The 27,433-nt window shown below is 44.7% G+C and overlaps 1 protein-coding gene across 15 annotated transcripts in view; it reads left to right on the top strand.

The window, feature by feature from the left end:
- Positions 1–27,433, top strand: part of Pde6a (phosphodiesterase 6A) — a 145,361-nt gene extending 117,928 nt beyond the window's left edge. For 13 of the 15 annotated variants that reach the window (XM_063232369.1, XM_063232364.1, XM_063232368.1 and 10 more), the window contains 13 exons: positions 50–193; positions 2,923–2,988; positions 3,155–3,301; positions 3,919–4,026; positions 6,222–6,331; positions 7,723–7,810; positions 8,007–8,107; positions 8,528–8,635; positions 22,065–22,128; positions 22,425–22,499; positions 23,599–23,682; positions 25,389–25,536; positions 26,878–27,433. In XM_063232369.1, coding sequence (XP_063088439.1) covers positions 50–193; positions 2,923–2,988; positions 3,155–3,301; positions 3,919–4,026; positions 6,222–6,331; positions 7,723–7,810; positions 8,007–8,107; positions 8,528–8,635; positions 22,065–22,128; positions 22,425–22,499; positions 23,599–23,682; positions 25,389–25,536; positions 26,878–26,954 — 1,320 coding nt within the window. In that variant the 3' untranslated portion in view covers positions 26,955–27,433. Of the gene's footprint in view, positions 1–49; positions 194–2,922; positions 2,989–3,154; positions 3,302–3,918; positions 4,027–6,221; positions 6,332–7,722; positions 7,811–8,006; positions 8,108–8,527; positions 8,636–17,120; positions 21,216–22,064; positions 22,129–22,424; positions 22,500–23,598; positions 23,683–25,388; positions 25,537–26,877 lie in introns of those variants that run through there. The other 2 variants (XR_010041677.1, XM_063232360.1) reach the window with 2 other exon arrangements.

Genomic DNA, 27,433 nt, shown 5'->3' with positions numbered 1-27,433 from the left:
TGTTAGTATCAAACCTGCGTGTTGTGTCTGATTCTTCCTTTCCTTTCAGTCTCTGACTCAATTTCTGGGATGGTCTGTCTTAAATCCTGACACCTACGAATCCATGAACAAACTTGAAAACAGGAAAGATATTTTCCAGGACATTGTGAAATACCACGTGAAGTGTGATAATGAGGAAATTCAGAAAATCCTGGTGCGTAGCATTCTTGTTCCATTCTAGCAGAGATTGTGCCTGGAGATAAGGCAAGACCTGAAGTCCAAGAAGGCACAGCTCGATGTGGGTTTGCTCAGTCATATCCTCCTACCTAGCACAGAACTCTAGTGGCCTTCAGAGATGGAGGCATGAGCAAATGCTAGAGGGTGGTACATAGAAATGGCTTGATTTGCACTCAGGACAGGTATCTCAGTTCTAGAAACTCCAGTTTCCTCTGTGACCAGGACTAACTTGGTAGAGGCAACAAAGTCAACTAACTGTAGCCCCTACTCTGAGATGAAGCTTTATCAGACGAATCAGTGGCCTTAGTCTGTGTCTCAAAGCCTCTCTCCCAGCTCATTTTGAAAACTCAAACAAGTCACAGAAAAGTTTGGTGAGCAAAGAAGTAGTTCAGAAGGTGTAAGGAACCCTTGCATGGTTTTGTCATCTTAGAGTTTATAAGACAAATTCACATGCATGATCTTGTCTGGTGCCTATTGAGCATTAACCCAGTAAGTGGACAGAATGAAGATCTCTGTCCTCGATGAAGAGATAAAGGACAAAGGAGAAAGAACTGATTCCCAAATCACCTAGCTTGGGGATAGATCTTGATTAACCTTATTATGGACAAATTCGCTACCTTGCCGTCAAAAGATGTACTCATCATCACGAATTATCCACATGGAAACAGGATGTCCAGGGATGCTAGAAGGAACATCCTTACTGGGGTGGAAATTGGCTTTGATTCTTTGAAGAATACGTGAGACTCGGTGATTAAATTTTCCCAGGATTTTGGTTTTAAGGAGATCAAGCTCTCAGAAGTAAATCAAGTTGGCTACATGGCATTGGATGTGATGCTAGCTGATATCCTGACATGTTGGCTTATAGGCCTCACAAGTGGAACCATAGAAGCCATTATATCTCAGGGGCCATTCTTGTTGTTTTCCAGTACTGGGAATTGAACCCAGGGCCTTCACACTGTGTTACATCTCAGTCCCTTTTTAAAGTTTTTTTTGTTTGTTTGTTTGGAGACAGAGTCTTGCTAAGTCATTAAGTTGCCTAGGTTGGACTTGAACCTGAGAGCTTCCTGCCACAGCCTCCCAGAGTGCTGAGATCACCATATCAGGCTTTGGAAAGTATCTCTACTATGGAAAGAAAGTACAATAAATTTGAACACTTCATCCCAATAACTTGGAAATTCAGAGGTGAAAACATCTGGTTTAGATGAACTACTTCAATTTGCTTGACTCAGCCAATAATTTCAGCCAAGTCATGGATATGCAGACCCTGTGGAGGTGTACGCATAGTAAACCACTGTAATCCAAATTTCCCCAACCTCCTCACAGTCCAGAAAGTTTATGTTTCTAATCCCATTGAAACATCATCGGAATCCCGTTAAGTTACCTCTGATCTAACCTACGGTGAGAATAAAGGCATAAGACATCTTCATAGTTATGGGCAGCCAAGGGGACCTGAGTCCAATTCAGGGGAGGATTCACAGGTCAAAAAGCCATGACTCAGGGTCTTATCCAGAATTTGTTAACTCGTGAAGAAGGGAGTGGCTCAAGGGTCAGTGATGGTGAGAATGGTAGGAATTACGTGAGTCTGTGAGCCAGGCTTAGCTAGAAAGCACCTCTGCAATATGCAGAGAGAAGGGTATGCAGAAGGACCAATTTGCATGATTCAACTGGGACAGTGTTTAAATGTTTAGGAAGCTGTTGCTTCAGTTCCTAATATGTAAACTTTTGTGCCCTGAGAAATCCTGACCTTTTATCTTGAGGCCCGAACCCAGTCCATGCCTGGAGCTATGTGGCTCTGCCATTCCGCTGTGTGCAACCATTTACAGGGAGACAGGAGCCAAGGAAACAGGACACTGCTGATTGGCTTCAAAGATAGCACATCAGCACCTCAGCTAACCCTATTTACATTGCTTAGAGCCAATTAAAGAGAGAAGGAAATAGCTTAGCCAGCTCTGTACTTATCAGTACGTAGAAATAGGGCCCCTTTTCTGTGATAATCTATTTTTTTTCTCATTATTTTGGGCTGTGGCAGAAAACCAGAGAGGTATATGGGAAAGAAGTAATTGTTCTGCATTCAAGGAGAACTGTCCAAATGGCCTTTTACAGTAAACCAGCTGAAAGAAACAGGTTTTTGCTTTAGGTCATGAATTTGGAAACAAAGTAACTGGATCTGTGTTTTCTCTCTCTGGTATATAAGAAAATGGGTCCAGAAAGAGAGGGAACTTGACTCTAGTAACACAGTAAATGAGAAGAACTAGACCATGGCCAAATGGTCTTTACTCCCAGTCATCAGCAACAATAAAAATATCACCATTATTTTCGTGCTTACTCTATACCAAATAATGTGCCAAGTGCCTGCATTATTTAATTTAGCTATACATACTTTGCTCAAAAACGATTATACAATCAGTTGTGGACTTCTGTTAGTCCCATTTTCCAGATGAGGATATTGAAATTCAGAGGCACTCAGTGATACTGCTGGGAAGCGGCAGAGCTTTCATCTAGAAGCCGATCTCCGTGGCTCCAAAGTGCACAACTTTGAACTTGCTGATCAATGAACGCGGCATGTTCACCTCTCTCAGTGGGTGGTTCTATTCTAAGGACTTTGGAGGAAGGAGAAAACTGGAAATGGCAATGGAATGTGCAGGCATCTTTGGGCTGACACTGTGATAACCTGTTTCTTTTTGTCACTATTTTGGGCTGTGGCAGAAAACCAGAGAGGTGTACGGCAAGGAGCCATGGGAATGTGAGGAAGAGGAGCTGGCGGAGATCCTGGTGAGCAGCTCCAGCTCTGCTGAGTCAGCTGCGTGGGTGCTCGTGATGCGCCCACCACTGCTCGGCTCCACCTGGCAGACCCGGCATGGGGGCAGAACTGGTGGTAATAGAGGGGACCCAGGAACACTTTATGTCCCCTAATCACTTGATTCAATTCCCTATACAGCAAGGTGAGCTGCCAGATACAGAGAAATATGAAATTAATAAATTCCACTTCAGCGATTTGCCCCTCACAGAACTGGAGCTGGTGAAATGTGGGATACAGATGTATTATGAACTCAAGGTGGTGGATAAATTTCACATTCCACAAGAGGTGAGGTCAAACAAATATGTTTAATTTCCTTCCTTCCTTCCTTCCTTCCTTCCTTCCTTCCTTCCTACCTTCCTTCCTTCATTCCATTGCCTGGTATACTTCTATAAAAAGAGTGACCCTCAGCCTTTGGATGTAAAGCACTGCTCATGCTCCACACTCGGTCCTCAGTCAGATAAGAGGTGCACTGTCTCACAGCTGCACAGTTGCAGGTGCTTTTGCTTCTTGCAGCGGGTTCTGAGGCACAGATGCTGAAGTCTGAATAAATAGATGGTGAACTCAGGTAGGAAATGTGTTCCACTCAAATAGGGCTCTTTTCCTGCAGGATTCCTGTTGAATCTCTGTCTTCTGCCTATGTTAGCTTCACCCAGGACAGTTGCTCTCTGGGGCACAATTTGGGAATCACTGATGAAGCGCAACCAATTTGCATAAGCACAGTGCCTCGGGTTCATCTTGTTCTCTAACAACGTCATCTTTGTAGTACTGAGCAGTTTGCGAAATGCCTTTGTAACGTTTCTGCATCCATTGCCAGTTCCCAGCTCATGGTCCAGGTATAGGATTGCAGATCCTGGGCACCTGGCCGGGTGTGCACTGTCTCCCCGGCATGCATGTGTTTGCAGGCCCTGGTGCGGTTCATGTACTCGCTGAGCAAAGGCTACCGCAGGATCACCTATCACAACTGGCGGCATGGCTTCAACGTGGGCCAGACCATGTTCTCCTTGCTGGTGGTACGTGAGGGCAGACCTGGCTGGCGGGGTTGGGGAGCGCAGACAACCCGGGACAGACTCAGGTAGACTCCACATGGCAGCGGTGGGCTGCTGTTCTTTATTGTCTTCTAAGAACTGTGAAAATAATACCTGCATGAAAGAATTCTAACACAAGAGAAGCATCACATAAAAAGCAAAAGGAAGCTGTCGGTTAACCCAACTCCAATCTGGTTTTGGTTACTCAACATAGCCATGGCACAAGTCCTTCCATATTTTCTTTTTGTACACACACAGAGAAACATACCATTTATTCTGTCTATAACCAATGGAATAATATTATTCTGTAATATATTTTCACTTGAAAATGTTATCACTTTCTTCTGTTTACATATGCATAAAGATATCAATCATTATTTCATTATGTAAGCACACATAAAATACTTTTATGTCTATATTATATACAGCATGATATATATTTATATGTTACATATAAAGCATAAAACATCATTTTAATCATTTTTATATGTACAATTCGGTGGCTTTAAGTAATTTATAATATTTGAAAATTTCACCACTGTCTCTAGAATTTTTTTTATCTTTTCAAATAAAAACTCTGCTCACACTAAATAGTAACTCCAATTCTTCCTAACCTCAAGTTCTGGTAACCACTATTCTATTTCCTATCTCTCTGCATTTGGCTACTCTTAGAACTCCACTTAATTATATAAGTGGAATCATATGGTATTTGAATTTTTGTTCCTGGCTTGTTTCACTTAACCTGTTGTCAAGGTTCATCCCTGTTGTGATTTTACGACTGCATAGGAGGTCATCCCTGATGTCTGTGGGTGATTTATTCTAGGATCTCCTGCCCCAGGGACTGAAAGAATCCTTTTGTTTTCCTTTCCTATAAAGTACCAACTAGTTTTATGGGTGCTCAGCTTCCTTATATAAAATGACATAGTATTTGCATATAACCTGTGCAAAGTCTCTTATATCTCTAAACCATCTCTAGATTATACATAGTACCTAATAAAATGAAAATGTCATGTAAATAGTTGTTATACCATATGATGTAGGAATAATAACATGAAAATAGTCTGAGCCAGGTGTAGGTAGCACACCCCTGTAATCCCAGCACTTGAGAGGTTGAGGCAGGAGGATCGTTGCAAACTTGAGACCATCCTGGGCTACAAAGTGAGCCTAAGGCCAGCCTGAATTGCATAGCGAGACCCTGTCTCAAAAAGAAAGTCTATACATGTTCAGTACAGATGCAATAAAAATTTTTTGACTCATGTTTGAATTCAGACATGAAACACACAGATAGGAGGCATGATTGTATTCTGTTGCTTAAATACAGCATAATTTCTTTACCCAGAACTCTATTGTTGGGTGTAGAGGCTATTTTCAGTCTTTCATTCTGTCATACAGTGCTACAGTGTTCCTGAGTAGACATATCTTTGATATTTGTGTCAGTGCTTTTGGCTCAGAGAGTTCAGAGCCCTTGCTTTTTCATTGTAAAGTGCATCCCCATGAAAACCATGACACAAGTCTCTTCTCTGGCTCAGGCTTCCTGCTTCATTCCTTTCCCTTCAGACCAGAGCAAGTGCTAGTGGCTGGAGGCTAGAATTCTGGCCAGGCCACTAGACGGTAACAATGACTAAGCTTAGATTTCGTTTATTTCTTGGGTCAGCATCAGCCCTCTGGAGCTCTTTACCCTGTGCTCCAACACAAGCATAAACAGGGTTGAATATGTGAGGAAGTCCGAGAGAAAGATTCCTCCGGGATGTGTTTACACTGGTAGACCAGGCTTGCAAGGTTTGTTCTACCACCAATCTGCTCACGTTCAAAACTTTCCAAATCTTGACACCTGATGGCTGTAGGTTTTTCAAAGATCATCTAATCCAACATCTTCCACCTGCAGTGTGCATACCAGAATACTGAGGGCCAGAGGAACATGAGCCCACCTAGGGTCACTTAGGAATAGAGCAACCAGCCATCCTTTTGCCTGGAACTGTCGTTGGTCTAGTGTTGAAAATTCCACATCCTGGAAACTTCCCCACCCCGGAGCAGATCTCTGGTCACCCTCTGGAACTAGGGATAGACAGGATCAGACACACAATCCCAAACTCCAACTCTCTTTCCTCCATTTGCCCTCTCAGTCTATTTTCCAGTGCCCCTAAAATAGGAGTGACTTGTACCTCTGATTGTTCTTGCAGACAGGAAAGCTAAAGCGATACTTCACTGACCTGGAGGCCTTGGCCATGGTCACTGCTGCCTTCTGTCATGACATTGACCACAGAGGCACCAACAACCTCTACCAGATGAAGTGAGTCAGCTCTTACTGCCTCTCCCACCTCCTGTCATCTTGTTCTCTCCTCAGAATCTTTACCCAGGTCTGTAGGGCCCCTGGAATGATGAGTCAAGGGAAGGTCCCAGCTTCCCACTTCTTCCTGCCCTTAGAACTTGGGTCCAGCCCTATGGTAGACAGAAAAAAGGCCTTCCAAAAATGACCAGAGCCTGACGGTATGTTGTCTTACATTCCAAAGGGGCTTTGCAGATGTGATTAGGGAGCCTGAGATTCAGGGATGACCCAAGTGAGCCTCTTGTGGTCTGATGGGTCCTTGTAAGGAGGCAGGAAGGTTCCTCCATCTTGGAAAGGCACCATTTGGAATTTAGCAAAACACTGCTGAGAGATGAGGTAGAGTGAGGGCCATGTGCGCTGGCCTTAGGACCTGGACCAGGATCCCCATGTCGCAAGATGCTCAAGTGTCCCAGGCATAGGAGACAAAATGAGACCCTTCCGGCTTAGGAGGAAGTGGCTCCACGTGAGCAATGTAAGTGGCCTCTGGAAACTGGAAAAGGCAAGGACACTTCTTTTGAGCCTCCACAAAGCAGTCAGACCAAAGCAGTGGACAGGTTCTAGATTCTGACCTCCAGATCTGTAAGGTAATACATTATTTTTAGCTCTTAAGTCTATGGCAGTTTGTGGTAGCACAATCGGAAACTAATAGTTAAACCCCTTCACCGTTTCCTTCCCTGTGCTACCCGATGAATGAGTCTACATACCATTCACTCGTTCATCTTGTAGTATCTAAATGCCATGCATACGAGGTGGTAGGCTCTGTGCTAGCGAGGGAGGTTAGCATCCTTCGGGCTGGGTAGAATAGGGACCAGTTATTCCTATGTAATAGGTGAAGAAACTGAGAATTTTCTCTGAGTAAACCATTAATGAGCACTAGAACCACATTTCTGAATCTTCTTAACACTTCTGTACTGCACAAAGCCTAGAGACTATTTACATTTTACACTGGGAATTTAAGCACTGAGCACAGTGCTTGGGACATAATGAGGGTTCAATTAACATTTATTAAGTGAAAAAGGAAATTAATACAACGTTTGTAGGAATTCAGTGACTGTAGGGGATCCAGCAATCTCTAAAACTGTGCCTTTTCTTGGGAGTAATTGTCCGTACTATTCATCAGAGGCTCTAAAGAGTCTATGCCCATGGTCGCTTATGGAGGAAAAGCCAAGGACACAGTCAGGAAACTTGATGTTTGGTCTTCGTTTTTCATTGTGTCTCTGTGTGACCTTGTGCAAGATCTTTCTCATTCCTAGATCTCAATTTCCCTGCTTCCAAAATTAGTAAGTCGCAGGACTGGACTATACAGTCTTCCTCCCCACTTTAACCTTTCCATATTGATTCTCTCTCTTACTTAGATCCCAGAACCCACTGGCTAAGCTCCATGGTTCCTCCATCTTGGAAAGGCACCACTTGGAATTTGGCAAAACACTGCTGAGAGATGAGGTAGAGTGAGGGCCCTGTGCACTGGCCTTAGGACCTGGACCAGGATCCCCGTGTCACATGATGCTGAGTGTCCCAGGCAGCCTTTCGTCCTTCAGCCTGGGTTGCCATTCTCTCCCCTCACCTGGGGTGGCCATGGAGGTGGGTGGCTTTACTGCTAGCATAGTTTCTCATGCCTCTCCTCTGATTTTCTCTTCAGAGCCTGAATATCTTTCAAAACCTCAATCGGCGCCAGCATGAGCATGCAATCCACATGATGGACATCGCAATCATTGCCACTGACCTTGCTCTGTATTTCAAGTTGGTATTTCTTCCCATTTTAATAGTAACATGGTTATAACAGCAACACACTGTGCTAATTGGTTTTTCTTATGAATCAGGCCCTACTGTACAACCCTGGGAATTACATTATTCTCCTCCTACAGGCGAGGGAACTGAGGTCTAGGGCAAGGGATTGCTAAAATCAGATTGCTAAAATCAAATGAGAGATTATATTATTCCCTTCCTACAGGTGAGGGAGCTGAGGTCTAGGGCAAGGGATTGCTAAGATCAGTTTGCAAATGAGAAGCAGATTCTGGGTTAGAACCTCAGTCTTCAGTCCCGGGGGAAGGTTCTTTTTAACTTTGCTTTGCTAAATTTAATAGGCCTCCATCTGAAATAGCCAATGTAAGCAGCCAGGTATTGTGAGACTTGCTTCCTTGAACAAATGTGTGTCTGTAGGAAGAGGACAATGTTCCAAAAAATCGTGGATCAGTCGAAGACGTATGAGAATGAACAGGAGTGGACACAGTACATGATGCTGGAGCAGACAAGGAAGGAAATTGTCATGTGAGTTGAAACAGGGTTAAATGTTGACCCTTAGCCAGATTGTCGGGTGGGAGGCTGACTGACATCCCTTTGAGAATCAAACTCACGATCTTGCACTTACCAGGCAGCCACTGGGCTAAACCCCCAGCCCAGCCCTTGCTTTCGTGACATTCTGGGACACTTGCCATTTGGAAACTGGCCACGTGGGAAAAAGTTCTGTGTAGCACAAGTTATGACTTATGTTTCATCTTTATTTTAGCACAAAAAATATGACAATACATTTTTGTTTTCCTTTTCTATACAAAAAGTATAGTATGCGATGCTATCAATCATAAAATCTGTGATTTAGGTGAAAAAGTAATATAACTTTCACAATTTTTATAAAACTCAAAGCATTATACCAAATGAAGATTTGAGCGGTGGCTATATATCATTCAAAATATACAGGTTTGAAACAAGGATGTAACTCAAAGGCAGAGAAGTTGATTAGCATGCGTGAGGCTCCAGGTTTAACTCTCTAGTACAAAAAATAGCTGCATTATTTATGTGGAATTTATAGTATGTGCATAACTGACAATGGGGTCTATAACAGACGTTCGAATTGAAGTTGACTGGTAAATATTTCCCTAGTTCTCTCAGTGTATTTCCATGATTCAGTTCAGCTGATGAGAATGCGAGATGTGTCCATCTGAGTGAGGCTTTTTGTGAATACGTGGTCTGTGCCAAATGGTCCTTGCTTCTCTGTGATGGGTCCTAAGCAGTGATGGTGATAGCCAGGAAGGGTCTCAAGGAAAGATTATTTCTAGATACTTCTGTGGAAATGAGGTGTGATAAGTCACAAGAACTGCAAAGATCTGCAGGACAGAAGAGGATGCTCCTTCCTCAGCCCCACAGTTATCCAACCAGGTCTGATCCTGGGGAGCAGAGTGACCTCTTCTTATTGAGGGTTTTTTTTTTTGTCTTTTTCTTTTTTTATCGGTACCGGGGATCGAACTCACGACCACACACTTGTAAGGCAGGTGCTTATGCCGCTAAGCTAAATCCCCAACCCGACCTCTTCTCATTAAACAAGAGGGCACAGCCAAGTTCTGGCTGCTCCCAGGCAAACCAGGGGCCACCCCACCATAATTCTGTACAGCAGAAGAATTACATGGATGGGAAGAATGCACTCTTCTTGGTTGAAGGAGTGTGTAAGATTAGAAAATCACCTATTCTCTATAATTAAGTATTCATTTAAAGCAAATGCAACAAAATAATTTTATTTTGGAAGAAATGAGAAGTCAGATATAAAATTTGTATGAGAAGTATGCAGGAATAGCCAAAAAATTCTGAAATAGAAAAGTAATGAGACAGTGCTATCCTAGGCATGCATAGATGGCCAAGTCGATGGGATGGACCTGAAGGGCTATGTATGTGTTAAAGTGAATTTGAGACTTTATATGACTGGATGAGGTTGAAGTTCATAAATGGCATGGGGACCACAGGGTAGCCCATCTCATGTTGTATACCAAAGTAAATTCCAGATGAATCAAAAACTTTTTAAATAATGGAGAGGGAAATTAAAATAATAATTTCACAGTAGACTTTTCCAAGTATGACCTGAAATTCATAGGTTATAAAAATAGGTGACTTTGACTGCAAAAGATTGCCATGTCTGTGCAACACATGCACAAAAATTCAAAACCAAAGTCAGAGTGTAAGTGATAGGCTAAGGAAAAATATTTATAGCTCCTTTGACAGAAAAAGAACCAATTTTGCTGAGCATGGTGGCTCATGCCTATAAGCCCAGCACTCAGGAGGCTGAGGCAGGAGGATCACTGTGAGTTTGAGACCAGCCTAGGCTACAAAGAGAGCTCAAGGCCAGCCTGAACTGCATAGTAAGGCCCTGTCTCAAAAAGACCAAAAAAAGGGAGCCAATTTCTTCAGTAAATGTTAATACAATTCAAGAAAAAGGCCAACCCAACAGAAAAATGGATAAAAGACATGAACTAACATTTCTCAGAAAAGAAATTACAAGGATGTAAACAAATGAAGAAAATGATGATAATGAAAAAAAAATGGCTCATAGTGAGAGAAATGCAAAATAGAAATAAACTGGGATGCAATTACTCAGCCACTTCTCTTGATAACAGTGACAGTATTTGACCCACTGTGTTGGCCAGAGTAACAGGAAAGAGGCCCCTTCACGATGGTGGGCGTGTAAATAGGCGCAGTCTTTGTGGAAGGCAGTGGGGTTATATTATCAAAAGTGCAAATCTCCCTATGGTTCCACATGGAGGATTTTCCCCCATGTGAACTGAAAGGTATGTGGAAAGACATGATTTGTGTTCATAAATCAGATAAAAGATCATTTAAATACCCGGGGGGGCCCAGACTAGAGAAGTTATAGTGCTTTCATGCAGAGGAATGTCACACAGATTATGCAAACAAATGATATAACAGATAAAATGTTTGAAAGAAAGAAAAAATACAGATAGAAAAAAAGGAAGAAAGGAAGGAAGAAAGGAAGGACAATAGAGGCCTTCAATCATTCTAGTCTTAAGTAGAACAGTCCTCTGACAGGCATGCATATCCCTAAGGGAACCCAAAGTCTCCCAAAATACACATGGCTGGATAGTTTTAAGGGAGTCGATCTTCTTCCTCTTAATGTTAATTTTCCCAAGAAAACAAAAGTACAGAAGGTCAACTGTCCCTCATTCTTCTCTCACTTTACAAAATAAAGGTAGATGCCAGGGGTGCTGATGCATATCTGTAATCCTAGCGCTTGGGAGGCTGAGGCAGGAGTGAGTTGAAGGCCAGCCTGTGCTATGGAATGAGACCCTGTCTCAGAAATAAAAAAAGGAAAGAAAGAAAGAAAGAAAGAGGTTAGAAAACAAAGGTAAAGGATGATCTCTTCCCTTTTTGAATTTTCTGACAGCAGCACTTTGGCACAGAGGAACTGTATGAAATACTGATGTCTTAAAAGCTTCTTTGGAGAAAAGTACCATAAACTCAATGAATGTCTGGCTTCAAGCCTTCCCTGTCTCATATACTTGGAGAGACACACACATTTCCATGCACTCTACGCAGAGCTCTTCTGACAGCAGAAGGTACGCAGCAGGAGTTTCTCTTCCCCACACAGCTCTGGTCCTCTGTGATCCCCAGCTGTAAGTCCTACAGTCCAGTTCGGTGCTGAGCATCTACTGAGAGTTACATAAGCTGGGAGTCATTGAGATGCTCTCAGATATACTTACTTGAGCTGAAAAATAAAGTCAGACTCTTTCAGACAGATTCCATAAGTCAAGGACTCATTCCCACTAAACTGCCCTGTGTTACGGTGCCAGTCTCAGGTCTGGGTTCTGTATGATTACAACCAACTGGCTATAAATCTGAGATTTCCACAACTCCCTCTTCAAGTGTGATAACTTGCTATGATGTATCACAGAACTCAGGAAAACACTGCTTGCATTCACCAGTTCATTATAAAGGATATGATAAAGATGACAGACAGAGCTGGGGATAAGGCTTGTGGCACAGCGCTTGCCTGTTAGGCGTGAGGTTGTGAGTTCGATCCCCCATAGCTCCCCAAAACAAAACAAAACAAAAAAACAGACAGATAAACAAAGAAATAAAAGCTACACAGGGTGAGGCCTGGAGATGCACCACCCTCAGAACCTGTGTGTGTGTTCGTCATGCTGGTGGTCATCACGTCCAGTTGTTTTCACGGAGCTCAATCTCCAGTCAATGCTCCTTCCCAGAGATTGGTGAATACAGCCCCAACTTCCCAGCTGTAGTCATTTAATCTTCCTGGTGATCAGCCCCAGCCTGAGGCTACCTAGGGACCCATCTAAGTCATCGCGCTGGCATAAACTTAGATGTGATCAAAAAAGCCTCCTTATGTACACCAAAAGACACTCCTATTGCTCAGGAAATTCCATGGTTTTAGGAGTTCTGTGCAAGGAGTTAGGACAAGGGTCAAAGGTTTCTTGCCATAACCCATGGATGTGCAATATTTTAAAAGCAAAACAAGGCACTGGAAATAGAGGGCTTTATTCTGGGATGTGCAACAGGTTGGTAGGATCAAAGGCACTTTTCATTTACTAATCATTAATCTCAGAGGACTTATCAACTGTCCAAGGACCATGATATACCAGTAATAAGTGGTAAAAGTGGCAGCTCCTGATTCTTATCTATCTAATCTATCATGTCTATCAATCTATCCATCTAATCTGTGATAGTCAGATTTTCCATTACTATGACCAAATACCTGAGACAGTCAGCCTAACATTCTCTTCAGAGGGCATGTCCTCATTGACCTAATTTCCACTAGGCTCCACCTCCAAAAGCCTCTGCCACATCCCCACAGTGTGTGGCCTTCAACACCCAGGTCTTTGGGGAGACAGTCAAGAACCAAACCATACCTCTGTCCATCTGTCAGTCAGTCTGTCAGTCAGTCTATTTCCTCTGCCTACATACCTGTCCATCTACCTCAACCTTTCTTAGAATTAAAAATGAGAGAGAATAATAAAAAGAAGCAAGAATAAAAGAGAAGTTGGTGTCATCGAGGCCCTTTCTAATCTACTTATATGAGTTAAAAGATAAAGTGAGATCTTTTTCCTACAGAAGCAAGTTGGCTGCTTTTGTTGACAGTGAAAGTCTGGCGTTTCCAGTGAGGTACACAGCAAACATTTCCATAAATTAGATGAGTTACAACTGTGGCTTCAAAGTTCTGATGAAAGCATAATCAAAACTCATTATAAGATGAAGGCATTATAAAAAAACACTGGAAATATATATAAATTAATATTTTAATTTACCTAACTCATGCTAGGTATCTTGGATTAACCTAAGTGCAGCTAAGAAAATGTCAGAGGTGTAATTAATAGGCATATGAAAAGTCTTGGTCAAATCTTTATGGCATGCTTCCCAGAAGTGAAAGATTCTGATGCTGCTTTCAGCAAAATGGAAGGAGATTCTAATTGAACTGTCAGCTGGTAGATCGTTCAGCATAATGATCACAGTACGACTTTTAGCCGTTAGCTCAGAAGAATTCGAAGAATTGAGTGACATTGTTGTAACTAAATTTCCATTTCCAGGATTTTTTAAGTATTTGAAATTGTAAAATTAAAAGCAGGCGTAAAACAGATGTTGATTCTAACCTAGTCCAGCAATAAAAAAATACATTCATTAGCTGATTTTTTAAAAGTATAAACCTATCCTATCTCATTAAGTGATAAATTTCCAGCCAGGCTGGTACATCATGTACTCCCAACACTTGGCTGAGGCAGGAGGATCTCAAGTTCAAGACTGTAGTGAGACAGAGAGAGAGAGAGAGAGAGAGAGAGAGAGAGCGAGAGAGAGAGAGAGAGAGAGAGACAGAGACAGAGACACACAGAGAAAAAGAGAGATTTCCAAAATCAAGTTAGTATGTTTAGTAATTGTCTCAGTTACTTAGCTGTTATTGCTGGGACAAAATACTTGACACCCAAAGTTAAAGGGGTAAAGGTTTATTTACCTCATAAGTTGTAGAGGTTTCAGTCCTTAATCAGCTGGTTCCAAGGCAGTGGGGTGGCATGGCAGACAGGCGTTGCAGAGGAAAAACAGCTCATGGCAGGTAGAAGATACCAAAGCAAGCAAGAGATGACCGCAGTTCTTTCTATCCCTTATATCTATCCACGTTACTTAGAGTGGGCGGGGTTCACACCCTTAGTCCTAGTGCCTTTGATCCTAGCATTGCGATATGAATCAATTCCAGCCTTACAGTTGAGATCCAGCCACCTCTGAAAGTGCCCCACCTATGACTGCACGAGACTTCGGGGGCACATCTAACACAAGCCATGTAATAATCATTTATAAAAATAGGTACTACAGCCAGGCATGGTGATGCATGCCTAGAATTCCAGCACTTGGAGGCTGAGGCAAAAGGATTCTCATGCGTTTGAGGCCAGCCTAGACTACATAAGCAAGTTCAAGGTCATTTTGAACATACATAATGAGACTCTGCCTCAAAAAAAAATAGATATACATTTTGGTTAATTGTATAATAATTTAATCCAAAATTAAGTTTCTCAGTACTTGGAGGTTTATGGTCAAAGAAAAAGCTTAATTATATAATTCGAAGTAGTGAGCATACCTGGTTGCAGATAGTGTGAAAGGGTGATTAATGAAAGACTTTCAAAAATATATTATGTATCTCTGTCTATCTATATATACATATATGTGTACATATGTATATGTACACACAATATTTGCTTAAAATTTTCTGGGAAAACCAAGTTGAAAAATAAATTTAAAGAGAAAAGTTTGTCCAATTTTTAAAAAATTCATGGATGATGATGTGTTGATGATATCCAACTGCTATGCTTTTTAGATTCTTCTGGATTTAAAGAATTCATTTTAAGCTGTCAACATTTGTAATGTGCTGTAAGTCAGATCCTTTGCAAATATTTAAGTCTATGATAAAACAGTCTAATATGTACAATGGGAAGCGTGTAAAGACCTGGAAAGCAAACTTTGTTAACCTTTGCACTATTGATATTTGGGGTCAATAACTCTTTATTTTGGATGGCTGAAGCTGTGTGCACAGTCGGATGTTTCACACTGTTCCTGGTCTCCACCTGCTAGGACCCAGAGGCAATTCCTTCTTCTCAGTTGTCACAAAAAATACCTTTGGATATTGCCAAAATACCCCGTTAGGGTAAAATATCCCCCTGCCTGAGAATTATTGCTATAAAGCAATTGAGGGCCTGTTGATTAGTCTATGAGTTGTGTGACTAGAACTGCTTCTCACCTGGATAGAGTGACGCGGTTCACACTTGGAGCTCTGCTTGGACCTCAGCTTCTCAGCGAGGATGATGGTGACATCTATTTTATGAATTATCATGGGGGCTGAGCTAGGGAAATGGGGAGCGCTTGGCAGTCTCATAAGACACATATTCGTTCTTGGTTCCAGCCCCTCACACAGAGCTCTTTTTTAAAAAAATTTATTTAAAGAGAAAAACAAAACTAAACAAAGCAAAACAGTAAAAGGCTAGAAGTAATACAGAATTTCAAGAGAAAAAATATACAGTAAGAATTCACCAGTTTACAGATCACACATTGTCATCTCAGAAACAGTTGTCCAGAGTACAAAATTAAAGCATACAAAGTGGACATTAATACAGTGAGATTGCAGACAGTTCTGTTTAGTGATCCAACAAAAACTCAGCAATATGGTTCTCTATCCTACACTCACACAGAGCTCTTAAGACCCTTGGAATTTCCTGAGTGACAGAAGTGTCTTTGTTCTAATAAAGTCATTCTCAGTAGGGCCTTAGTTAGCTTCAGGATGGGGGTTGGTCACCAAAAAGAGCAAGCCTTGCTTAGCAGTGTGAAACTTTTCTTCGACCCCACCTTTAACCTCTAGGCAAGAGAGAAGGGCTGCAGGTCCAGTTAAACACTGTCATGCCTATGTGATAAAACCTTCATAAAAACCTCTAAACATGGGGGCTCAGCGAACTAGGCTGGAGAGCATCAAGGTGCTGGGAGGCCGCATGTCCAAGGCTGTGGAAGCCTCCACACACCCCTCTACCCTGCCTCTTCTTCATCAGGCTCTTCCTGCACTGCATCCTTTCCCGAGTTTTGTGAGCTGATTTAGCAAATCACTGAAACTGAAGTGGGGGATGGGGGCTCCTGCTAGATTTGGTGACCAAGTCAGATAGACGTGTGGGTTCCTGGATGCAATACCTCAACCCCTCTCAGGCGAGGCAGTCTGATGGGACTGAAACCTTAAACCCGGGGAGCGCATACTAACTCCAGGTAGTTAGTGTTGGAAGTGAATTGAAGTATAAAGAGAAAAAGTCTAGAATGGCTTGAATTTAGTTAGAAGCCAGAGCAGGGCAGGGTAGGGATGAGAGGAGAGACGATGAAAAGCTATTCAGCTAACAGCTTTGCCAAAGCAATAAAAACACATTTTAAAAAGTGTGATGAAATCATGACTCAAAACTCCAGGAAGACAAGCAATAGACACACAGGGTCTGCTGTGCGTCTAACTGAACACCACCAGTAGTTACTGAAGAATGTTGTAACCCGAACCCTTTTGCAACTTTCATAGATAATGGAAACAGAAAATGAAAAATTAAGAATTTACATTTATTGGAAAAAGACACATAGTACAAACATTATCCAGGTCAAAGCCAAATAAAAATGCTAGTAATGAGAAAAAAAAGAAAACCAGGAAGATGGCCATCATGGGGCCATCGTATTCTGCCCACAACCCCAACCACGTGAGATGCAGCCAGTGCTTCTCCATACAAACCGCCCTCCTTTCTAAAACACTCGCAGCTTCTCAGTACCCGCCCTTCCGGTCTATAGTCAGGGAAGGCTCCTTCCTCAAGCTGATAAAAAGTGCACCTGACCCTGGTCTGGCAGATATCTTCCAAATTCCACCCAGCCTTGTGCGTGGTCCTTATGGAAGTTTGTCCCAGCACCTGGTCTTTTGTTTTTCTGGCTAGCATCTGTAATGGCTAATAAACCTTTCTTACTTCAGAGATCCCCTAGTCTCTAGGGTTTTGGTTCAACGTGAGAAGACGCCAGCTCCTTCCAGCGCTCTGGTTATTTCTGAATGTTTCTGTCTGGAGCTTCTGTGGTCTGAGGTCCTCGCCTCCATGCCTTGATGTGTCCAGTGTCTCCAGGCTCCTCCTCACCACTCTTGTGCTGCCCTACCTCAGTCTCCGCACTCAAGGGCCAGGATGCCAGGATGCCCCGGGGTGTGACTGCCCATTTCTCTTCATGTCCTTTGTCTCCGCTTAGTTCCAGCTTTCATGATTTTTTTAGTACTGGTGATTGAACCCAGGTTACTTTAAGACAGAGTCTCACTAAATCCCTGAGCTGCTCAGACTGGGGCTTAAATTTGTGCCCTTTCTGCCTCAGCCTTCCAGATGCCAGGGTTACAGCAGTTTTTGCACTTGACAGTGACAGGCTGTCATACTCGACAGTGACCCAACTCAGAGCTGGAAGTGCTCGGAGGTTCTGCAGGGCTGGGACATGAGGCTGCTGTCTGGTTTTGTGAACTCATAAGCTAAGAATGGCTATTATGTTTTTGAATGACTGAAAAAAATCAAATGAAGAATATTATCTCTGAGAAAGAAAAATTTAAGACAACAAAATATCTGTGTCTAGAGATAAATTTCTGTGTGTGTGTGTGTGCATGCACATGTGTACACACTCACTGGGGACTGACTCCAGGGGCTTGTGCCTGCTAAGCTCTATCACTGAGCTATACTCCGAGCCCTCAAACTTTATTATTTTATAGAGGGCTGAATTCAGACTTCACAGAGCCCTGGGCTCTTTTGCCTTTCTGGTTCCTTCCTCTATAAAAATAAATCAATTAATCAAACAATCATACTTTAGGACTATGTTGGCATTAAGAGAAATATAATCCAGGAAGACTATATTCTTATGTATTTGCTATTGTTCTATCTTATTTTCTGGTTTTGAGAGAAAATTAAAAATCAAATATTTTCACAGGTCCTAAAAAGTTAATACAGTCCTTCCGCCCTGCCAAATGGATAAGTCAACCTGCTTTTCCCTATAATGTAAGACTGTCTGAGTCACAAAGATGGAGCTGAGTAGGTGCAACAGAGATCATGTGGCCTGCAAAATCTAAAAAGTTTACTACGTGGCCCTGTGCAGAAAAGCTTGCCAACTCCTGGTCTAGTGTTTTACAAAGCAGGAAAGTGACTTACATAGTGACACACAAGTATTCACAGGTCTAAGACAGGACCCAAGTTGTACCAGCCCTCTCTTGCACACCCATGGCTTCCTCAGACTGCTCCAGGGTCTTCTGGAAGGGTGTAGGTGAACAGCAGACACACATGGGGCTGGCAAGAGGAGAGCTGGAATGTTTTCCATGGGAAGTCCTTGGGAGGCAGGAAGAGTGGCACTGAGCCTCATGGCCTCCCAGCTGAGGTCAGGGAGCACCGTTTATCTTGGGAATGCACAAGAATAAAAGTTCAGTTTGCTTCAGGTCAGCCTAGCTGCCACACTCAGTGACCAGAATGATTAATTCGATCAAGGCGCTAAGTTAAAGACGCTGGGTGTTCTACAAAATCAACTTCTGTGTTGTGACAGTAACCCTAGGGAGGCACATTTATTATACCAGATCACAGGAAATTGCTGGGTTTCAACTGTTTCGGATCCACAAAATCAGATTTTCATAGGCTCCAACCTAATTATCTCATTTTACAAACCAGCTAAGGCTGAAAGATATTGAGTTCCTTGCTCTGATCAGAGCCAGTCAGGAGACAGAAGACGGAATCAGCATGGATTCCAAAGCGCTTCTGTTAAACCCCAGTCCACCCACCTTGATGACTCTGGCCAATCAAGAAGATAAGGCTTGAGTTTGTGAGCCCACAGACCTCTGTGGCCCACTCTCACGCTCTTCTGCATTATAGCCCGGCCATCCCCCACCCTCTTGTGCTTTGGCCTCCTCCTTCCTCATTTCTCACATATTATCTCCTGCAGGTCCTGTAGAATTTATTGCGTAAATGACATGCCTCTGGACACTTTCACCACCACCTCCATCTGCCTAGACCCTGCAGGCCCTTCCATACTGGGTCCCTGACATGTGTCCCTGTCTCCTCCACATGGAAACCACTGACCTTTGTGAAATGCAGATCTGAACATGTCAGCTTTCTGTTCAGATCCTCACTGGCTTTTCCCATTGCCCTGAAGATACATCTCTGCCACAAGCTGCCCAAGTGCCACATTTTAAATGATTGGTATCTGCTCATCTCCGGGACACCTCTAATATCACTCCTGAGCTCTGCCTTCCTTCCAGCCTACTAGATGCCAGGCTTCCTTACCCCAGGGCACCAGCTGTTCTCTTTGGCTGCTGTGTTTCCTCTGCTTTCTTCTTTGTCAGGTTAACAGCTCTGCGCATGCTCCACACAGCACTGCACAGTTAATAGCTCAACAGGTGCTTCCTCAGGGAAGCCCTCACTGACCTCCCCAGTTCATGCCATGCTGTCTTCAAGAATGAACCTCTTTTCTATGGGCAGTTGTTTGTTTACATGCATTTGCAAAATAAAAGTGCAGTTCCCCACGTCTGCAAGCTCCCCCAAAGCAGGAACCATGTGAACCCCCTCCTGCCGGTGCAGGAGGGATAGGTGAATGCTCCTTATCACCCATCTCCTGGAGGCCCTGTGTCTGCACACTCTCCACCTCCAGCATGGTGCCTGTTCTTCTGGCCCCCTTAATGGAGAGTGTCTCAGCTCAGGCTGAATGAAAATGTGACCATAGACATTTCTCTCTCACAATTCTGGAGGCTAGAAATCCAAGATCGAATTGGTTTGTGGTGAGGCTCGCCTTCTGGCTTACATACAGTTGTCTTCTGGTCATACTTTTACATAGTAGGAAGAGGAAGCTGTAATGTTTTTCTCCACTTAGCACCAATCCCATTGTGGGGTTCCAGCCTCATGACGTAATCTAAAACCAACTATGTTCAAAAGGTCCTAATACCATCATACTGAAGTTAAGCTTGCAACATCCAAACAGGGTGGGGACCACAGATATTCAGGCCACATCGGAGAGCTCCTGTGTACCCCTCAAGACCCTATTATACTGTCATTCTTTAGGTGCCCCCTGAGCTGAGATAGCTGTTCAACCTTTAGGGTTTTTTCTTTTTAGTTGCTTGAGTTCCTGCGGGCCTCACTGGGTACCCCACTCTCAACATGTTCCTTAGGACCCCAGCACACATCCGCTGTGATACTGAAATAATGCTATGCCTCACCCCTAGGACATGAGACCTGTCAGCTTTTTTCATCCTCTCTGCTAAGTGTCCTCTCATTTCAGGGACACATTCTCTCTGCTGATGAAACACTTGGGAGTGTTTTCATGTGACCTCTGAAGTCAAGGAAAGCAAACATCTAGTGATTTCCTGAAGCCATATCCGTGGATTTAACTGTAGGCAGTGACATATCAGGAAATGAGGACTACGCATGGCTGAGCTACTGTTTGCTTAATCTGTTTGATACCAAGCTTCACAAGTTCACAGCATTCAACACTAAGCATAAGGCATGCATTGCAAACATGTGCCCTTTTACACAAATATGTGCCCTTTTACACGTACACAAAGGGTATCACAAAGGTGTTTCTAAGAATGTACGCATTTCTGAAAGTTTATTCACTGAAAGGATCATAATTTTGTGAAGGATTACATAATGAAATATTTTATTCAAACTTGTTAATATTTTATAAGTAACGTAGTCTCCCAGAACTTATATAAAACATTATATAATTCACCTGATTGTGAAATCAGCTATGTAACACGTTATGTTCAGAGCCCCAGCCCTCTGTAACAGCCCACACCTAGTCCCCCGCAATCAGTCTCCCCAGGTCAGGTTGGCTCTGCCCTCAGTGCCCGCCTCGGTAGGCAGGCATCACTGCAGGCAGCCCGAATGCTGCAGTGTCTGCCGCCTTCTCTCCCTCTCTCTCCTTTCTTAGCTCCTCCCCACACCTGCGGCACAGCTCTGAGGAGGTGGCAGCCTCCTTTGCTTGCCTCTGCCACTTACTGAGTACAGTGTGGAACTTAATGCCCACACCGCCTGGCCCTGGATTGTCATGCCTTTGCACCACCCCCACCGCCCCCCACCGCCCCCCACCGCCCCCCACTGCCCCCCTCTCTCCTTTAGCTCAATCCTTGTTTCCTTCTTTTTCCTTTCTGCTCATACTGCACCCAGCTGTGTAGGGAACCTGTCCTGCCTTCCCGTCACTGTGAACCTCCTTTAACTCCGAATCCTCTCTTTCTTTCTCCTCCTCCTCCGTCTTTTGCACATGCCCTCCTGATGCTGCTGATCATGCTGCTTTCTAGACCGTGCCTTTTCAACAATCCTGTCACTGCCAGTAGAGGAAAAGGTGGTTCTTAAGGAGCTGCAGAGCTCAGCTATTAGAATGGTCGTGCCCAACAGATGAACAGTTCATCTGTGGAATTCAAGATCCATGGTGGGAGCAACAAGAGGGAATAAAAGTCTAAAAACATTCTTTCTTAATTGTGGCAGGACACAATAATGAGAAAGAAGTTGAGAAGCAATGCTGTACTTTAGACAAGAGAAAGGAGCTCTGAAGGTGGGGCTAGATTTAAATGAATTTGATGGGTATACACTGCGTGGCACAGAAAACAACCCGGCGTGGGCACATTAGGCACAGACTCGGGAACTACCATCCATCATCTCATTTAATCTTATACCCACAAGTGAAGCGTTATTATCATTATGGACGGGGAAACAGTTTTAGAGATCTTGGGTTAACTGCTCAATACCAAAGCTCTGATAATTGACAGAGGCAGGATTTAACCCTAGCTACAGCGAGGGGGAAAGTCCTTTTCTTGCAGGGGGAGTGAAGTGACCTGCTAGTGGGGGCAGAGAAAAGTGGAACTAACTCACAAGTGTACTGTAAATGGCACTGGGCTGATGGATGGTGTCCTTGTGTCCAGGGCCATGATGATGACTGCCTGTGACCTCTCGGCCATCACCAAGCCCTGGGAGGTACAGAGTAAGGTATGGCCTCCTGACCTTGGGGAGGACTCGGGTCTGCTGACAGCGACAGAGGCCTAGACTCAGCCTTGCTCCAGGGCCAGCCCACTTTTGCTCCTTTTTCCTCTATTAAGATGTGGGAATCACTTTAGTGTCTCACAGGGGCAGGGGTGGGTTTATCTTTTTTGTACAGTTGGAAACAGATGCAGGGGGCGTGGGAGAAGGAGGATTGTGGTTGGAGCTTTGAGAGAGAGAGAGAGAGAGAGAGAGAGAGAGAGAGAGAATGCTTGTGGGTGTGTGATGAGGTCTATCTGTTGCAGGTGGCTCTGCTGGTGGCAGCTGAATTCTGGGAGCAGGGTGACTTGGAGCGCACGGTGCTGCAACAGAATCCCATTGTGAGTACATGGGGAGGGGAATCAGCCTGTTTTTACCCTGTCCTGACCAAGAAATGTGATCGGACATAGAGGCGTGTGACGGTAACTTAGGGCCAACTTTTCCTAGGTAGTAATTCTTTAAGGATGGTGCCCAGGTCACCCTCAACCTCGCTCCCTAAGACCAGGTTAGAGCTGCAGTTTCCTTGATCCTGCCCTCAGCCACTCATGGAGGGTTTGGGATGGGGCCCAACAGTATTGGTGCTAATGAGCCCTCCTGAAGTTTTGGGACTTTCTCTCGAGATGTCCTTAGCTGACCCAACTATGCAGAGCTTGACACGTGGAGACCTAGGTCAGGGTCACTCCTTCAGTTCCAGCAGTGTAGGTGTCCACCTCCCGGACCCTGCTGTGATGCAGCAGAGCGCAAAGGCAAGGCCCGGCCCACCTGTGAACTGCGTGTACATATCTGTTAGCATTAACAGTTAGCAGCAGGCGCCCATTCCTGTTTCATCCATTCATTCTTGTATGCTTTTCACTTTTGGGTGGAGCATTTTAAGTAAATCACAGACACTGTCATTTCTTCCATAAATACTTTAGTGTCTCTAAGAGATGAGATCTCAGGGTAGATGAATACAGACATATAATCACAATACCGTTGTCACACTCACAAAGTTAGTAGTGATACTTTAATACCGTCTAATCCTGACTCATTTTTCCTGGTAGAGAAAAAGAATTCAACTGATTTGTTCAAATCAAGATCCAATTAAGAAACACACAGCCTCCCTTTGCTATGTCTCTTAAATCTCTTCTAATCAGTATCAGGTCCCCTCTATTCACCTGCTCGCTTTTTTTCTTTCTTTCTTTCTTTCTTTCTTTCTTTCTTTCTTTCTTTCTTTCTTTCTTTCTTTCTACACTGTTTATTTGTGGAAGGCAGTGGCCCTTTGTTGGGTAGATTTTCCCCGTGTTCTGGATTTGGTCAGTTACACCCTCTGGGTTATTATTTGACATGTCCCTTTAGTCCTGTATCTCCTGCTGATTGCTTATCGGGTGGGGAAGCTTGATGGCTTTAGCAGGTTGGGCCCTTCTCACTGCTCAGAGCAGTTAACTCTCTCTCCCACAATAGCCCATGATGGACAGAAACAAGGCAGATGAGCTTCCGAAGCTTCAAGTCGGCTTCATTGACTTTGTCTGCACCTTTGTGTATAAGGTAGGTCCTTGCTTCCTCAGACCCGAACAGATGCCTTTGACAAGCCCGGGACTCCCAGCGATATCAGGGATTATAATCTGTGACAGGTGACCCAGGAGTAAGGTACATTTCATCGCCTGTGGTGCTGGATTCCTGGTCTGTAGCCTAGGGAACGGCACATCCTAACTGCATACCTAATAGCTGTGGAACAAATAATTAACTGGGTTTCAGACGGGAGGTCGAAATAGTGCAGACACACGCCTTCCTAACTCCCATGGTGGGGAAATGTGATAGGCTGACATTGCTGGGAGACAAGCTGGACTTTCTCTTTGAGGTCTTGTTTAAGGTTAAAATTTCCCTTTGGAGAAACCCATTGCTCCCAAATCCACCTCCCTTTTAACTTTTATTTTTCCCACAATGCACCTGAGGAGACAGAAAAAGAAATGGCAGGGCCAGTGTCACTGGGCCCAGCCATGGCATAGGAGTAGAAATAGGACCCCCACCCCCACCCCGAGTCCAGTGCTCTCTGCTGTAGGAGCTGCAGATCTTTGGTCAGGAAGGAGAAGTACAAACGCTCCCCGAGGGGACCAGAGTGTCTGGTGGACTGTGGACCAAGCGAGGTCCTGTGGTCCACAGGGCAGGGCAGCGCCCTCTGGCAACAACAGTGTTCTGAAATGAGGTGCTGGCTCAGGCTTCCCTGATTCAGCCACCTCCTGAGTAAGTCCTGTCATTGTCCTCACTGGCTGTGAGTGACCTCCACCCAAGGTCTCAGCACTCCAGAGTCTAGACCCAGTTCGGGTATCTCCAAGCACAGCTGGCCCTGGATGGAACAGGCAAACCCGCTCCATCTGGCTGCACTGCTTACAAAGGTAGGAGTGACGAGACTTGTTTTCTCACCTCAAAGGAGCCTTTGAGGATCAAAGGAGATACATTGCATCACACACTGTAATATGCTGTGCTCAAAGCATTATTTTGACCGTTAGAGGTATGAAAACTCTCATGAATCATTTCAACAGCCTGCTTTCACTCACGATATTTACTGAGGATCTTTGTGTCCCACACCCTGTGCTAGGCCAAGGCTGCCCCAGAGACAAGGCAGCCCACGGCCCCACTCTCTCCAGGGTACCAGGCTCTGGCAGAGGCGGGCAAAGGGAGGCATTGCAAGAAAATGAGATGTGGTGAGAGAGGGCTTTGGGACCATGCAATATGGGATTCAGTTTATCTAGGGGGTCAGACTAGACTTCCCTGAGGAAGTGACAGTTAAGTGGAGTCCTCTAGAAAAGAGAGGAGCTTAGAGTTCCAGCAGGGAACAGCTGGGTGAAGCTCACAGATGGGAGGAGACCGGAACTGAGAGCTGGAGTGCCCCCATGCGGGGTGGGCTCAAAGGGAGGAAGGCACATGTGGAGGGATGAGGGGCTTGTGCTTCCTCTAGAAGGAGGGGGCTGCACAGGAGGTCTTTGAGCACCAGTGACAAGGGCTTTGTGGTGTAGACTGAGTGTCTGTAGAGGCAGCATTCATGCAAGCGGCTCGGTCCAGCCAGGTCTCCACCTAGAGCTGAGACCAGACATGGCCCTGAGACAGAATCTGTCTCTGCCTCTGTTTCTCCCTTTCCTTCCCTTGTTCCCTCCTTCTCTCTGTCTCTCTCTCTTCCTCGGTCTGTCTCTCTACCTCTCTGTCTGTCCTCTGTCTCTCTCTGTCTGTCTGTCTCCCCCTCCTCTCTCTCCCAGGAGTTCTCCCGTTTCCACGAGGAGATAACCCCCATGCTGGATGGGATCACCAACAACCGCAAGGAGTGGAAGGCCCTTGCTGATGAGTACGACACCAAGATGAAGACGCTGGAGGAGGAGAAGCAGAAGCAGCAGGCAGCCAAGGAAGGTGCGTGGCAGGGGATGGAATCTGACCACCCAGACATCCAGCGCGCAGTGTGTCTGGGTCTGCTGTGTGGCTCCCATTCTGTGTGTGAGGCACCGAGGCTGCAGAGTGGCAGAGCCTGGTTCCCAGGTCGAGATTAAGGGTCCTCCAGGCTTCCCAGCCGGTGACACCAACCAGCATAGGGCTGACTCTGACCCTGACTCCAGGGCTGCCAACAGGTGCTCCTACTCTGGGGAGGAGAAAACCTAGAATGATGGGCTGGAAGGCACTTTAGAGACCGCGTTTTCCATCTCCTGTCAATGGCAGAGGCTTCCTACCCTGCATGATGCCTTCACTGTTTGAGGGGTCTTCTGTGGACTCAGTTCTTCTTCTTGGAGCTCTAACTAGCCCCCACGACAGCACTGCTCCTCCTCTTCTAGTCATTTCTCTGATTAGTTGTGTGCTCCGATTCTTCACAGGACTTGGCTTCTAGTTCTGCCACAACCCTGGATGATCTCCCCTGCCTATGCCTTTCCTTACACGATTCTCCGCATGGACAGTCAGGTCCAGTTCTGCCCTGCTCTGGGCAGTGTGGAGTGACCTAGCTGGGCAGCTGCTGTAAACATGGGGCTGCTTGAGGGCTTTATGAGTCATGTTTTGCACACTTCCCAAGAGCGTCCTGCATGAGTTACCACAGATATGCATAGCTCTTAAAACTTTCCAGAAAATGGGAGCAAAATGTCCAAGAAAGAAGCGTCTTTTCCTAATTTGCATCAATCGTTTTTTGTGCTAGTGGCAATGCTCACAAACTTGCCCGCAATTCTTTTCCAATGCTGAGGACTGAATCCAGGGCCTCGCACATGCTAAACAAGTGCTCCACCACCAAGCTGTACCCCCAGGCCCAAGTGTGTTTCAATAGGAATTCATTGTCCATGTCTTAAAATTGAGGCTTTTTGGAATTAAAATTCCCTATTTCCAGGTTTCCAGGTTTCATCCAGGTCACGCTCTGGCTAAGCAGTCTTGCAGTTTTGAGTAAGTGACTGCAGCTGAGCAGCACTTGCCCTGCTTGGACGGAACAGGGGCTGTCTCATTTCGTCACAATTTCCACGGCTCTCTGTGTCTCCCAGACACTGGTGCCCACTGCGGGCCGCCATCTGTCATCCTCTTAGTGCTGCCATTTTTCTGGGGGAAGGGGAGTTCTTGATGCCTCCTAATCTCCTGACACCTCATTTACCTTCTGCGCATGCGCTTGTCTGCTGGCCCCTGAAAGTTCTTGAGTTTACAATTCTCGGTCCTAACCAGGTCCACGGGGGAGCCCACTGCAGCCTCCTCTCACTTGCTGTGTTTTCTTCTGTCTGATTGCAGCAGCCTCAGGCAACCATCCTGGGGGCACCGCTGGCCCAGGTGATGCACCTGTGTCCAAGTCCTGTTGTGTCCAGTAGCACGACCAGATTGCGGCTGAATAGGACCGGGCTACCTCGCAAAGGAAGGAGTCACCCAAGTAATGGAAAGCCACAGACCTCCCTGAGACACGATTTGTCACAGGATCGTGACAAAAATCCTGTGATCCTGAGTCACAGGATTTGTGAGCTGATGGAGCAGTCAGCTTATATCCTAGTTAGGGATTTTTAAAACGTCTTCTTAGCGCCGAGAACTGTCTACTAAGCTAAAACCGGTATTCTAGGTTTCCTAGACACCAGTTCAACTTTTAATTATGTCAGATTCACCTTCTTGCTTAGAATCACTTTTGTATTTTATTTTATTTTGCAGTACTGGGGATTGAACCTAGGCAAATGACGTACTCCTGAGTTATATTTCCAGCTCATTTTTGTTCTTCAATTCATTGTAAAAGTTTTTGATCACTCTCAAAAGTAGAAAATTGTCCAGTGAATCTCCATTTGAATATCAAGATTTGGCCACA

This window comes from Cavia porcellus, unplaced genomic scaffold (assembly GCF_034190915.1).
Source record: "Cavia porcellus strain 051 isolate PalLab524CR breed Dunkin Hartley unplaced genomic scaffold, mCavPor4.1 scaffold_21, whole genome shotgun sequence".
Classification (NCBI taxonomy): Eukaryota; Metazoa; Chordata; class Mammalia; order Rodentia; family Caviidae; genus Cavia; species Cavia porcellus.
The sequence above is the reverse complement of the archived record's forward strand: the minus strand, read 5'-3'. Positions and strand labels throughout refer to the sequence as shown.